The sequence below is a fragment of the Primulina tabacum genome, chromosome 7 (assembly GCF_025594145.1).
Source record: "Primulina tabacum isolate GXHZ01 chromosome 7, ASM2559414v2, whole genome shotgun sequence".
Taxonomy (NCBI): Eukaryota; Viridiplantae; Streptophyta; class Magnoliopsida; order Lamiales; family Gesneriaceae; genus Primulina; species Primulina tabacum.
In genome coordinates, this window is record NC_134556.1 from 35,397,449 (window position 1) to 35,414,477 (window position 17,029).

A 17,029-nucleotide genomic window follows, 5' to 3' on the forward strand; every position below is an offset into this window, starting at 1 on the left:
CAAAATTTAAAAATTATTTTCAAACCCTACCAAATCCAAAAAAAACTTCACCCAAATTTTAAAGATATAAAGAAACAAACAAAACAAATACACTTGCATTTGGACTTTTATATGTTTTGGCCTAATCGTGTTTACACACACACATATATCCGACGGATCAACATTACTCATATTTATAACAATTTTGATTTAAAAATAATATTTTCTCATGATTGACCAAAAATAATATTCATCTCAAAAATCAATTCGATATTCATCTCAAAAATCAACTCATGATAACACGTTGCATGAATTTTTTTATAACCTTGGATTAGAGATGCTCTAAAAATGTTATTTACTTTAGTAAATAATAAAAAATTATAATTTACCCTACTCACCTATTTTAAAATGATTTACATAAATTTTATATAATATTATTAATTTTAAAACAAAAACGAAAACCAAATATATTCTACGATTGGTTTATTTTTTATAAATATTATTGGAGATTTTTTAAAATGTTAAAATTTTTATTTATATATGAGCTTATAAGATTTTCGAATTAAAAATTCATCAATAATATTTATACGTCACTTTTTTTATAATTGGCTACGCTAAAAATTGGTTGTGAGATACCCATTTTTTTTTCCAACTGCATAATTACGATAAATTTTTCATACCAATGAAAAATCTACACGTAATGATATTATAAAAACATTACAAAAAATGTTCTAGATGATTTTTTTCTACCAACCGAGGCGAGGCCTTTGCCCGGGCCTCCGATGTATCGGGTCTAATTGAATACGGATTGGGCCAACCGTTAACCCGATTCCAAAAGCGGTTATATTTTGAACATTGGTCAGTTCGACCCGCGCGCTATCTGCCGCGTATGTATATATAGTCGAATGCAAATAAGATATTTAGGGCTCTGTCTGTCTCCAACTTCTTCGCTCGGCCGCCTCCTCCTCCTCCTCCACTGGCCTTGGGTAGCTGATTTCCTTCCAATATGCATCAGTTTTATATTTTATTCGCCGGCAATTCTGATAAAAAACTCTGAACGGGGAATCGTTTTTTTGTTGTTTTTTGACGTTTCAGCTCGAGCTAGCTGGGCACAAGAGTGATAGATGGCTCTTCGTTTCGAGGTAGTTGTTAATATTTATAGGACTTCTGTGTGCAGGTTTTGTTGAGAGTCCAGTTAATCTATAACTCTTGGCTTTGGGCTGTCGTAATATAGATTAAAGCAACAATACGGCATGCATTTTGGCTGTGGGGGGAAACTAGGAACATTATGTACATCAAAAGGGTAACGTGGGTAAATTATGCATGGTAGCTGCACTCACAATCTCTGACATGGTTTTGTCCTTGATTGCCAAAATAGATTTAACAAAAAATAAAAAATAAAAATCACTCTCTCTATGATGAAAGAAACAGGGAATCAATTATCCACGCTTTGGCTTCATATTCTCAAAATTTCGCATGTTTTTCATTAGAAGCACCTATTACACCTTTTCCTCAAATGAGTTATGTGAAAGAATAATTGAGCTGTAGATTTTTACCTATATGTGTTTTATTTGTTTGAAAGTGGTGGTACTTTAGCTACTTTATTCTGGTGAAACCTAGTTGAATTTTTTAATAAGACTTGGAGCTTACTGCGCTCTGCGTTATTTCACAGAAGCTCCTTTGTTTCTTTGTCGTCTAAAAAATTAACAAGAATGTGTTGAAAATGATGATAAACAGTTAACACAGCCATGGCCTGAATCTGATTTGATTTGCATATTTCAAATTTAACATGATTTTTTTAGGAGAAATTTAACCTGATTTTTAATCCAATGGAAGTTCAAATAGGCAATCGATATATGGATGCGAAAGAGCATGCAATTTTTGTGGTGGCATTTGCATGAGAAGATATTGTAATAATAATCTATCAATATTTGTTGTCAATATAAATTCACTTCTACTCCTGAACATGGATACATTAGGGTAAGGAGAGAAACAGGTTAAAGACTTTAATTTCACATTACAGCTATTCAAACTCAAGGAAAAAAGACAGAGCTTGTGCCATATTTCACATTTCACATATATTGTCAATAACCATTATTCTATTTCACATATAGTGTCATTAACCAGTGTTTTAAAAAAGACGAAAAACTGTGGATTGTGCGCAAATCGTGAAAGAAACTGTCAACCCTTTGGTTAATAAGGAAAAAGCGCGAAAAAGCGCGAGTTTTTAAATCAAATTTCAGGCCAACTTTTAATTTGTTTGGATAAATTTAACTTTAAATTTTAGATAGTAAATATTTGATATTTTTAAACAAAAAAAACTTTAAGCTTGACCATGACTTCTTGTGTTTTTTAGGACCTCATCAATAACACTATTCGTTTTGTATGAAAAAATCAAATAAGCTAGTCCGTAGAGGAAAAACAGTTCTTTATGACAATTAGTTCTCAATAAATTTTCATTTTTATCTGCCACTTCTAGTTCAAATCACTTAGATGAATGATTATATGAAATGTCTCATCTATATTTTTGGTTTCTTATATTTTCACTTACTTTGGGTATCTGTCTTATGTTTATCGTACTAGATTCTTGGGAGATTCAATCGTGCCCGTGCAGCTCAGCTGACACTTCCTCACTTTGTTTCCCAGACACCTTTATTTATGCCTGTGGGTACACAAGGTTGGAAATCTTGCATTCATATATAGCTTAGTAGCTCTGTAGAAGCTGTTCGTTTTTTTTTTAAAAAAATTCACTCCCACCCATAAAATATTAATGATGGATATGTCAATTGGTGATTAAGATAATACGCCTTCTTGTATTTTTATTTAAATGCAGAAAGCTTGTTGCACTAAATCATGTACTATGTCCTGGATTGTACTTTGTAGTGAAATTTTTTTACTAAAATTCTGAAATGGTGTATTCTAAGTTTCCACGTTTACCACATCCAGCATTTTTAAACAAACAGGGTGCTCTGACTATTACCATGTCTTATGTGGAGCCTAAATTATTCTTGATCGCTTTAGTATCATCTACTAGTAAATGCAGGATTTTAATTTTTTGTGTGATGACTTGGATCTTCTTGCTTACAGGGACGATTAAAGGGTTAACGACTAGTCAACTTGAGGAAATTGGATGCCAAATAATTCTTGGAAACACTTACCATTTGGCTCTCCGTCCCACATCTGAGCTCATTGATGAGTTGGGTGGGCTTCATAAATTTATGAACTGGCCTAGGGCATTGCTTACTGACTCTGGTGGCTTTCAAATGGTAACCCGTTGCTGTTAATATTTTACATAAATTTCCTTACCCCGACCTTTTCTTAGGTAAACCACCAGCCCCCTAGTTTGTTTTGAATAGTGCTTGCACGTGTCTCTTGGAATACTTACTAAACAAATCCCACGATGCTTAAAATCTTCCACCGATTTTCTAAAACTTTTAATTCGAACTTACAAGTCTTCACTGCAATATTTACTTAAAGTATTGCTTTGCAATTTTATATAGTATAAAGATTTTAATGACATTCAAATTGAAGCAATTCATGGTTGATCAGCTCCGATATCCGATTTCACTCCATGGCATTACATAATTAAGAACATTTTGGCTCAATTTATAACTTACTCAAAATATTTTATGAAATGTTTAGGAACTATCTAGATGTAAATTTTTGTTTCTGATGTTGACTTGATTTGTTCCTCTTCTCTCTTGATCTTTATTTTCTATTCCCTATAGTTTTTAGTTCAAATATTTTGAGAGTATAATTTTAACATAAGATGCAAGATTTTATAAACTACTAAAGCGTTTTATAATCTAAAAGCTTTTATGATTTTTAAGATAATCTTAGCTACACAGGCTCGAAAAACTTTGTAACCCTTTATTCCTGTAAGTGAGATCATTTTGTTTGCGATGTCTTCTTGAGGCATCCACTTATGTCGAATGCTAGTGGTACCTAAGGAAAGTTAGGCATTCTTCTTACTGTTGCTAAAAAAATCACTAAATAAAATTAGCTTTACTCGTGGCATCGAGTTCTGAAATTTACCAGCTCAACGAGTTCTTATTTTAATACGATGCATGATATTTTGTATCTATACAAAACTTAATGGTAAATTGCAATTTCTCACAAGTTCTTACCATTGCTATTGGTTCTGTAAAAAGTATTTATCTTTTTCCTTTTCTTATACCCTTTCACGCGATCTATTTATTATTGTGCACAACAAGCTCGCGTTAGGCTCTTCTGATCTCTCTCTCTCTAGCTTATTGTTCTTCCATGATCACCCTCAATCAACTTGTTCACTCCTATAGTTGAATTGATCTCTATTGTCCTTTATATGAAATTAACTGTTTTTTTATATCCTAGCTGATCCTGTTTATGGATCACTTCATTCATTTCCTTCCAATAGATTGTAGAGATAATTTGCTCTAGAAAAATGACCACTTCTTAATGCTGGTAGGTATCCTTGTTGCATTTGGCTGACATTACCGAAAAGGGTGTCACATTTCAGGTACTCTTTTAGCTATTAGTTGTTGCATATAAAATTCCACTACTCTGTCTTCACAAACAGTTATAGTTAATAGATTGTTGACCTGCAGATTTATGAAACTAATTATTCCTGTGTTACACAAAATTCTTTGTTTGTATCTTTCCATTGGTCAATGCATGAGAGAGGAAAGTAAATTATCCTTTTTCTAATAAATTTTCGTTACTGTTTTTATTTTGGAAAACACTTTCTCAGAGGCATATTTTTGACAAGCTTTAATAAGGGGGAAAAGGAGAACCACAAGCACTGGTTGCATCATAGCTCTCACCCTACCTGATGGATCTGGCTTCCAAAAATTTGTTGGAACAAGAATGCACGAAAAAGAACCTAAAATGTAATAGTTAATGAAGATGCTTGCACATGAGGGTGTTATGGAAACTAAATCAATTAGGGCAATGTATAAATCATTAAATTTCAAGTGTGTTATTTTATCGATCTGTTTGTGTTAACATTCCATTTTTGTATGAAAATTGGGTCAAGAGTCAATTACTGTAGTTAAATCCTCGTGCAAAAAGGATTCGACATAGTCTTTGCCAAGTGTTGCTTGTAAATGACATATCAAATAGTATATAATTTCCATCGGCTTAGATCATCGATAAAGAAATCTTTCTTGCAAGTTTTGCAACTTTAAAGGTGAGATTCTGTTTGTCTTCTACAGAGAGATCCCTGGGATAATTCTTGTTTCAATGTTCTAATTCCTTTTGTTATAATCTTAATTTTATTTTTTGCCGTTGAATATTCTCTGGATGACCTGGAAAATTCAATCCAAGTACCACCTGAATCACTGCCACACAACCCTCAAATGCATACATACATAGGAAAGGGATAACATAAAGAAACGAAGATGAACACCAAAAACATTTACGCAAACAAGTGTTGCAGTAAGAAAATGAAGATCAAAAATATTTTTTTTGTCTTTGTGTAATTTATTATTATTTTTTGATTGGCCTGGTTTTTTGTTGAGTAACTCAGGTTTTTGTCTCCTCTGATAGTTTCAACCATCAGAAGCTGAGAGTGACTTTGCTCTTTAAGACCGTCTATAGTTAGTGCCTGAATATGTACTTATTTTGCCTTTTACAGTCTCCTGTTGATGGGAAACCTATGCTACTTACTCCAGAAGAATCAATACAAATACAAGTAATTTCCTTCATGACTTTCGAATTCACTTGTGGCAATTAATTTATTGTATGTTTTGACAGGCGGGTGTGATTGTACTTTAAAAATCACCATAGCTGTTTGATTAAATATCACGAATCAAACTGTTAGCTTGTTTTATGATGCTTTATTTTCCACGGTCCTTATTAATTATCATTATTTTTATAGAACATTCAGAAAGCACCCTCATTACATTATTTCACACAAATTTTCTATCTCATTAGATGTATATGATTAGTAATTCCCGGTAAATGTTAAGTTTTTGTTAGCCGTGGTTAAATGGTGGTTCTGTTCAGCTACATTTGCATGACATCAAGGAAACCTAGCAAATATGTTGTGTTGGCACATTTATGTACGGGGATGAAAATGGGTACGCAGTCTATTACTCATACCGAGTCTTGCTTGCAAGTCCTGCCTTTGTAGGGTGCAGTTTGAGGAACAAATTAAATTCATGTTCCAAGATGGCAAATCTATTCCATCATGTTCTATGAAATAAATATTAGTTGATCTGTTGCATGCCATAGAACAAGAAAGGAAGCAATCAAGTTGATCTGTTTCTCAATGATCTTGGACAGTAGAGGTTAGATATCAAAGATCTCAAACTGGATATAATAGGTTATTTTAGGAGCTAAAGAGAGATTTAAATTACTGAAAAATGAATGAAAGTAGAAGAAACACCAGGTAAATCTATTCTTGCTGACATTGCTTTCGGACATTTGAATTCTTTCAAATGGCTGTACATGAGACCTTAAATTTTTTCCAATCTGATTGAATATAAATCAAGAACCAAACTGGGGAAGATCAAATGAAGTCATTTTTGTATCCTTTGTGAAGTATTTACTTGTTCAACGACGTGATCATTCAAACAAGGCCTTTGTGTACCCTTGATCGCTTTCAAGACTAATCATGTTAAAGATTATTATAAGAACAGTGTTATCATGTTACGGACCAAGTAGATGGGGGCCCAAGTAGTAACAATGAGAAGCCCATGATTAAAAATGTGTACATTTGAAGAAACAAGAGAAGGGGTAACGTGGGAATGGGGGAAGAATCTAGAGAAAGGGGAGTGAATAAAAACGTGGATAGGGGGAATGTTGGGTCATTCTTTTATTTTCATTGTAAAGTGTTTACTAGCTTTGGCTAGGGAAAGTGTGGAAATGCACTTGTACAGAGGAAACTGTTGGTTTATATTGCTTTATATATCATCGAATACACATTATATCTTACAATTAATCTTCTCTGTTGTATTTGTTATCATACCGGTTTCTTTTATTACTCACGTTATAATCATGGGCGTAACATATCAATATTTACTCGAAATTTTCTGTGATATTGTTGGGTGGCTCCGTGATTTCTTCATGACTCAGCTGTTTCTCTATTGTGTTGCAGAACAGAATTGGAGCTGATATTATTATGGCTCTTGATGATGTTGTGAGAACCACAATCACTGGTCCACGCATTGAAGAGGCTATGTATCGCACTCTTCGTTGGATTGATAGGTGTATAGCAGGTCATTGGTCCCGTAGTGCTTATTTTGATAGCTTAAGAATTACGTACTTGAATGTATTATATTGTGTTTTGCTGTAGTATAACATTGCCTTCCAGCAATATAGCGACTGAATGCAAATGTAAATATGACCTTGATGCTGTAAACTTTTATTCCATTCTCAGTGGTTCTGCTTTGCTATTTTTCCTCGGCAAAGGACTGAGTGAAAAATGAAAGAAAAGGAGAACTTTGAGTTAATATATGTTCATTGCTCTCTTTCCCATCTAGGAAGTGATCTACACCTCGTGATTGACATTATTAATGTCATATACAGCTCACAAGAGACCACATGACCAGAATTTATTTGGCATTGTGCAAGGTGGCTTAGATCCAGTATTAAGGTTAGATTGTACTTCTTTTTTTCCTATTAATTTATCTGGTACTTCTTGTTTTGTGCTTAAAATCATTTGTTAACAGGTGCAATTTATTGCTGACAGGGATATATGTGTCAAAGGTTTAGTGGAGCGTAATTTGCCTGGGTATGTCTTTACTTTGCAATAATTATGTTAACAGTTGTCTTGCATAAAATTTAGGTAATTTTAGCCTCCATTTGTGATTTGTTGGTGAAAGGATTTGGGTTAATTTGGCTCCTTTTAATTCAAAATTTTGCTGACAACAAAAGAATCTCAACCTATCCTTTTTATGCATCTCCTCAACCAAGTGAATGATCCAATTGTGAAAATCTAGTAACAAAGTACCTTTTGTTTTAATTGTAGATTCTATGTGGAGTGGTTAGTATGTGGGTGGATTCAAATCCACATCTTTTGAAAATTGTTGAATTTTAATGAATGAAAAAATTGTCGGTTTGCAAGGGTCTGTCCCAAGATTTCTAGATACATATTTTTGCTTTGAAGGCCGTAACTACTCTAACTTACCTCAGTTATCATTCAGAGTACAACCAAAAATAAATAAAGATTGATCACCACTTGCCAGAGATGTATCTTGTATCCACAAGTCTACAATGATGCATTTCCATCCACCTCCCCTGCTTCTATGACCCCGCTGCCACTAATGCTCTACACTTACTAAAAGGAATTGATATGTTTTCTGACATTGGATTTTTTGTTAATTGTTATTTAGATTTAGCTGTGAAATCACTGCTCAATATGAAAGAACAATGCTCTCAGTGCCCTTCCTCAACAATAAATGTCTTAAAATAACTATTTTTTTCTTTTGACAGCTATGCTATTGGCGGCCTTGCAGGAGGTGAAGATAAAGATTCATTTTGGCGTGTTGTTGCTCAGTGCACAGCTACTTTACCTGAGGATAAACCACGATACGTGATGGTATAAATTACTTCAACAATGAAGTAGCTGCATCCACATTGTAGTTTTCACCTTTTGGATCTGTTCCAATTATGATTCATCGTATTATCTTGGTCACTTTCAGGGTGTTGGCTATCCTCTTGATATTGTAGTTTGCAGTGCTTTAGGTGCTGACATGTATGATTGTGTCTATCCAACACGTACTGCTCGCTTTGGAACTGCTCTTGTGCCTGAGGTGTCCATTCTTGCTTTTGAAAATCTTGATAGATTATTTTATTTACTTATATATTTGCACATCATTAAACACTTGACTTTTATTTGTCAATTCTGATGTTAAAATAATTTCCATGTGGACATGCACAAAAGATTTACACGAGTTTGGATTTCAAATTGTGAGCATTGTATGCCAAATGCGGAATATTATTAGAATCCCTGGGGCCTGGAGAAAACTTTTCTACATCTCTTGCTTCTAAATGTAAACCCGTGACTTTTATTCGTCAATCATGATGTTAAAATAATTGCTAAATGGACATGGTAAAAGTTTAGATGGGTTTGGATCTCAAGCTGTTAGCATTGTATGCAAAATGTGGAATATTATGAGAATGTCTGGGAACAACTTTCCTGCATCTCTTTGTTCCAATCTTACCAATTTGACCAAGACGACTAAAAATCTAACAGGTGCAACAAAAATTATGGAAGTACCTCATAGCTTTCTTAACTTTCCTGATTGCATTAGATTTTTGTATTGTACGTAATCCCCCATGAACGAGGTTGATTGTGCTTGAAATAGAAGTATACGCAATTGTAGATGTTTAACTTGAAAACCTGATAACCAACACTCGGACTTATCAATCACATGCACAACACGTCACGACATTTTCACACTGACCCTCATAACGGTGGCATCATTGCAATTTTCAACTACTTAAACCAGTTGTACCACCTCTATGTATCTACTACCTCACCAGCACTAGCACATAACAGAGCAGACGCCACTCTCTCACACACTTTTACACCCTTACACACAGTAAAACGATATCTGCAGCTGTTCATGGCTGTGCCACTGCCTTTTCCTGCTGTCACGTTTGGTATATGCGTGAATACACATCTGAATTAGAACCTGCCCTGTTACCCAAAATTTTAGTCAACTCCCTGCAACCAACAAAATGTATGAGATTTATTTATAAACTATCTATTGACTACAAATGGATACATGGTTCAATGCACGCACAGATTTGCTCTTAACGTATCCACTTTTTCTTCAATATGTACATCTCCTTTGACCTTTCTTGGCAACAGAGCATAATTTGTAGTTCTCTGAATTTGACTTTCCTGCTTTCGCATTTCTTTTTCAATAGTTTATATTGCTACAAAATAAACGCTCAAGACATACTAGTTCAATGTTTCTCTAAATGATGGCTAAAGTATGATTCTATCACCTACCTACTAATTTTAGCGGGGAATCTCGTGGTTTCCGAGATTATACAATCAATTCCAAATTAAAAATGATAAGAATTTAGTTCCATAAGTTCGTTACATATCAAAATAAAAATTCGTATTAACGTGAGGTAACTCACTTGCGCCCTCGTGTCTTCCCAGAATGTCATCTCCAGAGTCCACACTATGCAGTGAACCTGGCACCTCATTAGCCATAGCTTTGTTCACTTAGCAAGAAAAATCTGTGCTCTTAATGCACTGACATGGTTTCTTATTGATTTGGAAACAAATGTTTGCTTGCGATTGTTGGTTGAAGGCCATTTACTGCACTGTTTAATTGTTTTATGAGCTGTAACATTAGAAGCTGTACTCTGGGCCTATAAACATTGAAGTCAATTCACAATTGTGTGATACATATGTTTCCTTGTCGGTGTGATTGAACGGTACCTGTATTTTCATTCAGGGAGTTTTAAAACTAAAGAACAAAGCAATGGCTGATGATACTCGTCCGATTGATAGTACGTGTGAGTGCATGGTATGGTGTTCGATAGTTTTGAAGTTAAAGTAGAGTTGTGCTCATCGAATTTTCTTATTATTCTTTATTTTCCAATTGTTTCGGCAGGTGTGCAAAAGTTACTCGAGGGCATACATTCATTGCCTTGTCACTAAAGATGCTATGGGCTCTCAACTTCTATCTTACCACAATTTATTTTACATGATGAAGGTACTAATCCATCTGTTATTGTTTTGCTACTCTCTTTAGATTTACAAACTGTTACATCATTGTTGCAGCTTAGCAGAAATTTACATGCATCAATCATTGAAGGGCGGTTTCCAGAGTATGTTTACAAATTTTTTAATTAAATTTTAATCTCGTTAAATGCTACGATCAACACATTTCAGTTGAAGTGTTTGGTTTTGCTTCTTTTGTTATTCACGAAGACTATCCTCAATTTTCTCCGTTTTTTCTTAGGTTTGTTCGCGAGTTTCTGCTCCAAATGGTACCTTTTCCAAGAATGCTCTCTTATACATCATTGCACACATTAAGTATCTTGAATTAAAGCTTTTTTTTCTTTGCCAACAACTATTCTGATTTTGGTCCGTGGTATGTGATGGCACTTCATATATTTTCCTTTGCTTTATTTTCATTTCAAATGGCGAGGATAAGTTTTCTTTCGTATATGTGTACGAAATACACATGTTCTTTATCCTTTTATATATGTTGTGTATTATTGAGTTTTCACAGCAAGTGGTTTTCGCGGAACCCATTTTCGCTCAGATTTGTGGGATCAATGTCAGACCCTGTGAAGACTTGTTCCCTCTAATCTCTTGATAATATAAAGCTTTGAGATTTCAGAAGGAAATTGGGGGTTAAATAACCTTTTTAGTTGAATAGTTTTCCTCCTTTCCCTCTTTTTATGTTCTGTTTTCCCTTAAAATATGCCATGGCGTTCTTGCAATAACACTGATGGCAGGAGCTGCTTCCACTCTTTTAATTTTCGTATTATGTTAGAATATATTATGTTGGAACATGTTCCAAGTTCTCTGAGTGTTTTGTGTGCTGATTTTGTAGTTCCCAAAAGGAGACGTTCCTCAATGGGTTTGCAATGCCATGGAGGTTGCCGGGATTGACATACAGTCATGCTGTGCTCCATTCCTGTCATCCGATGTTTTGTGCGTAAGTATGCAAACCTGCTCTGCTAGGATTTAGAAAATGACCCTTTAAGAGATTTAGATATCTAAATGGACTCTTAGAGATAGGAAACTGTGTGATGTAGTTTTGGTGTTAGATTTTTTCATATACTCATCCACAAATGATAAAAGGATTGGGCTAGATTTTCAAAGGAAAATGGAAAAAACCTAAAAGGTTTCCGGATGTGAGTCAATATGGTGGAACTCCACTTGAGTTGTAAAATGAATCGTGTTTTTTTTAAAAGAAAAATGAATCATGTTTTTATAGACTCTTGTTATGTGCTTTTTCGCAAATAATGTTGCTTCATTATTTTATATCCTCACCAGTGGAATATTTTTCTGGCGTTTATTTTTCTTCCTTTTTCTCCCTTGATACAAATTATATGGTTAAATTAATTCAAATAAGCTACATTGCTTCATTTATGTAAAATTTGTTCAAACCTTTTTAAATTTCCAGTTTTTCTTCGTTAAGAAAATATTCTAACCACTAGTTATTCTGCACACTTGATGCATGTGTACAATCTTTTTTATCATCGATAGATTAAAGTGAAATTTGACAAATTATGGAGGGACTAAATTGATATTTGAATTGTTGAAATAAAAAAAATAAAAATAAAAGTGTGTTGAAATTGAAAAAAAAAAACAAAAATATAATATTAATATCATATAAGAATAAAATTGGAAGATTGTGGGTTGAAATTGAAGAAAAAACAAAAAACAAAAGTGTAATATTAGTATCATATAAGTGTAAAATTAGAAGAAAAATTTGATGTCCTCTCTAAGTAGTTATTATCATGTCCTTACACTTAAGGATATAGTACAGAAGCAGGCCATAAATGGACAGTTTGCTAGACAAAAACCCCCACGTGCTTCAGTTGACACATAATACATTACGGATTACGGTTGGTTGATCGAAAGCTTCGATATAGGACGTTATTTTTTTTTCCAACTTGATATATTAAAGATTTAACGATTTCAGATGTGGTGAGATATATCACAAGAGATGTTACAACATCATGAAGTGTATCGCAAAGGATGTTATATAAATAATTATAATATAACAAAATAGAACAAAAGGCAATGCATAAAAGGACGAAATATCATCTCTAAATTTGCAAGAGAACGATCTGGTTTATAGGGATGCCGCGATACAGTTTGTGCTTGAATTGCTCCAAAAAGACAAGCCACAATATTTATTTTTAGCTGCTTCAAAGAAAAAACTCTATGTGAAAGAAAGCATTCGAAGGAACGTAATCAGCGGGCTCTATTTACAGAGGACCTGGAAAAGTGCCATTTTCCCTTTGCTCATTCCATCTATCAATCTGCAACCAAAATGACCCAACAAAGTTTAAAGCTAAAGAAAGGAAGAAACAATGGAGCAATTTGGCAGAAATTACCCAAGGGGCTAAGAAAACCCGAATTTTACTACCCTTTAACATGAAACTAATTTTCACAAGGTCATTTCTCATAATAAATAATCGAGGGATGTATTTGTTTGAAACCATCTTCCTACTTTGGCAAACACTCCATAGTCCCTCTGCTCCCAAGTCCCCCATCCTTTTATTAGCTCAGATTAGATATTGATAAAGGCATTGTCGTCAACATACAGGTGGAAGAAATAAAGTCAATTCTGTTTGCATGCACTTTGAGATAGATGATAAACGTACCCATTCACCGGGACAAAGGGAGCGATAGTATTTGGCAAACTTGTCGCACTCTGGAGCACCTTCACCTTTAGCAGCAACACACCTGGCATGTAAAACGATCGAGATTACGCACCATTGTGCAGAAAAGGCTTGTGAATTATCACAATCACAATTGAAGAAGAAAGGTAAGCTACAAACTTTCACCTATGATACTCAACATATCTAGTGAAGCAGTGCCTGGTTTGATTTGTTGTCGGGAAACGAAAGTCTGCTGGTGCAGTCTCGATCTGCAAATCCAAGTGTAAAATGAGAAGAGAGATACGGGTGAACCAATACACAGAAGATTGAGGTCGCTCGAGCCGTACCCTGATCTCTGGAGTCTCTTCGGCTTCTTGATCGACCGAGTTGTCAGATCCGGGACTGTCATTGCTTTCTTCATTGGCTGCATTGGCATCATCATTAGTTTCACTTGCAGGACTGGATTCCGTACTTTCTCCTGCAGAGGCTTCACCACCCTCTTCAGCAGCAGCAGGAGAGTCTTCACTATCAACAACAGCCGGGGCTTCCTCATTTTTCTGAACAGTTTCCTCAGCAGGAGCTTCTATCATGTGATTGACCTCAGATCCTCCTCCAGCTTTTGCAGCCATTTCTGGTTTCTGTTCTTTCTCCTTTAATAAATATTGCTATCGTCCAAAGAATCAGATAGAGTACGTCATTATAGATTAAGGTATAATCCATACAATGAAAGCAGAATAAAGCATCTCCAGGGTTTACCATATTTACTTCAGATAGTTTACTATTTTCTCATCATTAACATTTGCATTTAACACCAGCATCCACAAACAACAAGATTATTCAATGTTCACAAATGAGTTAGAAAAAAACCCCAAACTATATCAATGGCATGCCTTTTAAGTCAAAAAACAAATGCCTAAAGAAATAAGGCTACAGAAGTGATGAACAAAACTTCAGGAAATTCTACTAGGTTCCACACTGTGGTAGCGTTTCATAATCAATATTAACTCCAAGAGCAAGTCAGAAGCCAGCTATCAGGTAGCAATGTGAAATTCTTAACTGACTGCATCACTTTTCTTAATTCTGAATTCTCACACATTTGTTGCCACCAATTATTTATTTATAACCTCGTTCTTCATGTTTTGCTTTCTCAACACTATTTCAGTAAATTAATTTAATTAAATTCCACCCTTTCCCGGATGGGCCTTGCATAATTTGCAAAATTCAGCGGCAAGTTGCAATAGGATCCCCATTAGAACTTACTTTTACAAAAAACCCAAAAGTCCTCGGATTTTAGAACTAAAGCTAACAAAAAACAAAGGGCTTTTGCCCAAATTGCATTTCGAAAACCACTAGATTGTAAGAAAAAAGTGTACTTTTGTATTCACAGCCCCTATATACTTGAAAAGTATTTGGCACTTAGGTGCAAAAAAACCTAAGGAAAAAAGATCGAGTGGTTTAATCACACTGTGTTTGGAATTTGAATTAGACGAGCAAATACCAGCCATTATTCATAAACAAAATTTTGTTCCCATTTTTGCATCCAGTGAAGTTCGAGATCGAGGTTTTTCACCAAATGGACTTAATTAATCTACGTAAACACGTGAAATTCGAATCTTTTCCAGTATCGTCAACAGCCACTAAGCTCACCTAAGCTGATCGCCCATGCCCCAATTCGATCACGTTCCCCCTCCAACCAAACCATCCTATCACTGAAAAAAATACCTAAACACCTAATAAATCTTCGAAACAACAGGATCTAGCTTAAATCGAAACTCAGAGCTGGTATATAAATTTCAATGTACATAGATAAATTCCGAAACACAAAATAAAAACACGATAAAAATATACAAAAAAGAGCACATAAAATAAGAAAAATGGAGAGCAAAGAACCACCTCAGCCAAGGATCGGGGACTAGAGGCATCAGCTTCGGCCATTGATATTACGGCGGCGGAGAATCGGTGGTCTGGTTAAGCTTCGTTGCCAGAGGCCCAAGATAGAGTGGAAATTGAAGAGATAAGTTTTGGGCTCAAATGGATAAGGCCCGGCTACAAGGAACGATTTTTAATTCACAAAATTATTCCTATTTTATTAATGAGTTGGTCTTCTGAACGAATTTGAGTTTTATATTCGGATCAATTTGATTTATAATTATCATAAAAAATAATATTTTTAATACAGTAATTTTTTTCTAATTAAGTTATTTGAAAATTTATCTGACAAAATTAATCGTGAGATGACTTAACAAAAGTTTTCGTATTGAAAATTCGTCTGAAAAAAATAATAAAACTTTGGATTTTATTAACATGTTTGAAAATGGTGAGAAATTTATGGACTCAAGAAAATATTATTTTGTAGAATAATATACACTATATTATTAAGTAAATTTTTTACATAATAGTTACACTTGGCCTTTTTTTATTATTATTATTTTTATTATTATTATTATTATATAGACAATTAACTTCAGTTATTGGTATGATATTCTAAATAAATCTTGAATCGATTACATTGTACTTCTTACATAGTAAAAATATCACATGTATATTTTTCAGATAGAAACTCGGATAATAAAAATAGGAAGATGTTGACAATATATTTTATATTGCATACAATATATTTCACATATAAAATAAAATATATATGGAATATAAATGAATTTCAAATATTATTGGTTTCAAGAAAATAATTTATCGACGTATGTGGACTTGCTCTAGGATATAATTCAAATATTCTAAGGTCTATTATATAATTTTTTTATATATATACTGTTGTGAAAAAGTAAAAATTTATGGTAAAAAGTAAAAATCTCAAACTCTCAAAATTTACCAAACTACACACTTTATAATATTTTCTCTCTACTCAATTGTGATTTTCTTCACAAATGAGAGATCTATTTATAGGAAATCTTTACAAATAATCCAAAAATAAAATACATCATTACCTACATCATCACACACTAATTTTCAATATTTACAACTCTTATTTTCAACATTCAAATATTCAACATTCAAATATTCAATACACACATTTTAAATATTATTTTCCAATACTCCCCCTTGTGATGATGATCATGATACGATGATGTCTTCATTACGTGTTTTTGTACTGCCTCGTTAAAAACCTTACTTGAAAAAACCCATTTGGATAAAAACCATAGTAAGGAAAAAAGAGTGCAGTCACGTAAACTCTCCCTGATGTTGACATGAACAATTCTTCACAAATTTCGTAGATTGCGCATCTCAATATTATATATGTGTTTTCTGAATATTGACGTAAGAAGTGCCTTTGTGAAGAGATCTGATGAGTTTTCACTTGATTGAATGTGACGAACATCAATACATCTATTCTTCTCAAGCTCCTTGGTGAATGCGAAGAACTTAGGAGGAATATGTTTAGTTCTGTCGTTTTTTATGTATCCTTCTTTCATTTGAGAACACATGCAGCATTATCTTCATATAGTATCACAGGCTTCTCATCAGATGATAATCCGCATGAAATTTGGATATGTTGGGTCATTGATTTTAACCACACACATTCACGACTTGCTTCATGTAGTGCAATAATCTCGGCATGATTTGATGAAGTTGTTACGAGCAGTTTGTTTCTGAGAACGCCAAGATATTGCAGTGCCTCCACGAGTAAATACATATCCAGTTTGGGAACGTGCCTTGTGTGGATCAGATAAGTATCCAGCATCAGCATAACCAATTATACTTGAATTAGCATCTTTTGAATACAAAAATCTCAAGTCTGTCG

The 17,029-nt window shown here is 34.1% G+C and overlaps 2 protein-coding genes across 3 annotated transcripts; one reads left to right on the forward strand and one right to left on the reverse strand.

The window, feature by feature from the left end:
• The first annotated feature begins 785 nt into the window (after positions 1-785).
• LOC142551483 (uncharacterized) lies at positions 786-11,875 on the forward strand. Of its 2 annotated transcripts, none has more exons than XR_012821579.1 (16): positions 786-965; positions 1,075-1,121; positions 2,563-2,656; positions 3,067-3,245; positions 4,427-4,477; positions 5,594-5,650; positions 7,058-7,178; positions 7,489-7,555; positions 7,652-7,693; positions 8,395-8,500; positions 8,604-8,714; positions 10,380-10,440; positions 10,539-10,640; positions 10,709-10,755; positions 10,890-10,917; positions 11,490-11,875. XR_012821579.1 is itself a non-coding variant. In XM_075660747.1 (16 exons), exons 2-16 carry the CDS (start codon positions 1,104-1,106, stop codon positions 11,625-11,627), a joined length of 1,233 nt encoding a protein of 410 aa, XP_075516862.1. In that variant the 5' UTR covers positions 790-965; positions 1,075-1,103; the 3' UTR covers positions 11,628-11,875. The 2 variants fall into 2 exon arrangements, 1 of the variants encoding a protein (XP_075516862.1); XM_075660747.1 differs by having other exon boundaries at positions 790-965; positions 10,380-10,451.
• An 818-nt stretch (positions 11,876-12,693) lies between these two features.
• On the reverse strand, positions 12,694-15,362 carry LOC142551484 (uncharacterized). Its single transcript, XM_075660749.1, has 5 exons — positions 15,166-15,362; positions 13,620-13,937; positions 13,459-13,541; positions 13,276-13,357; positions 12,694-12,930 (listed from the first exon to the last, which is right to left on the reverse strand). The coding sequence occupies exons 1-5, from the start codon at positions 15,205-15,207 to the stop codon at positions 12,877-12,879; spliced, it is 579 nt and encodes a 192-aa protein (XP_075516864.1). The 5' UTR covers positions 15,208-15,362; the 3' UTR covers positions 12,694-12,876.
• Positions 15,363-17,029: the final 1,667 nt, after the last annotated feature.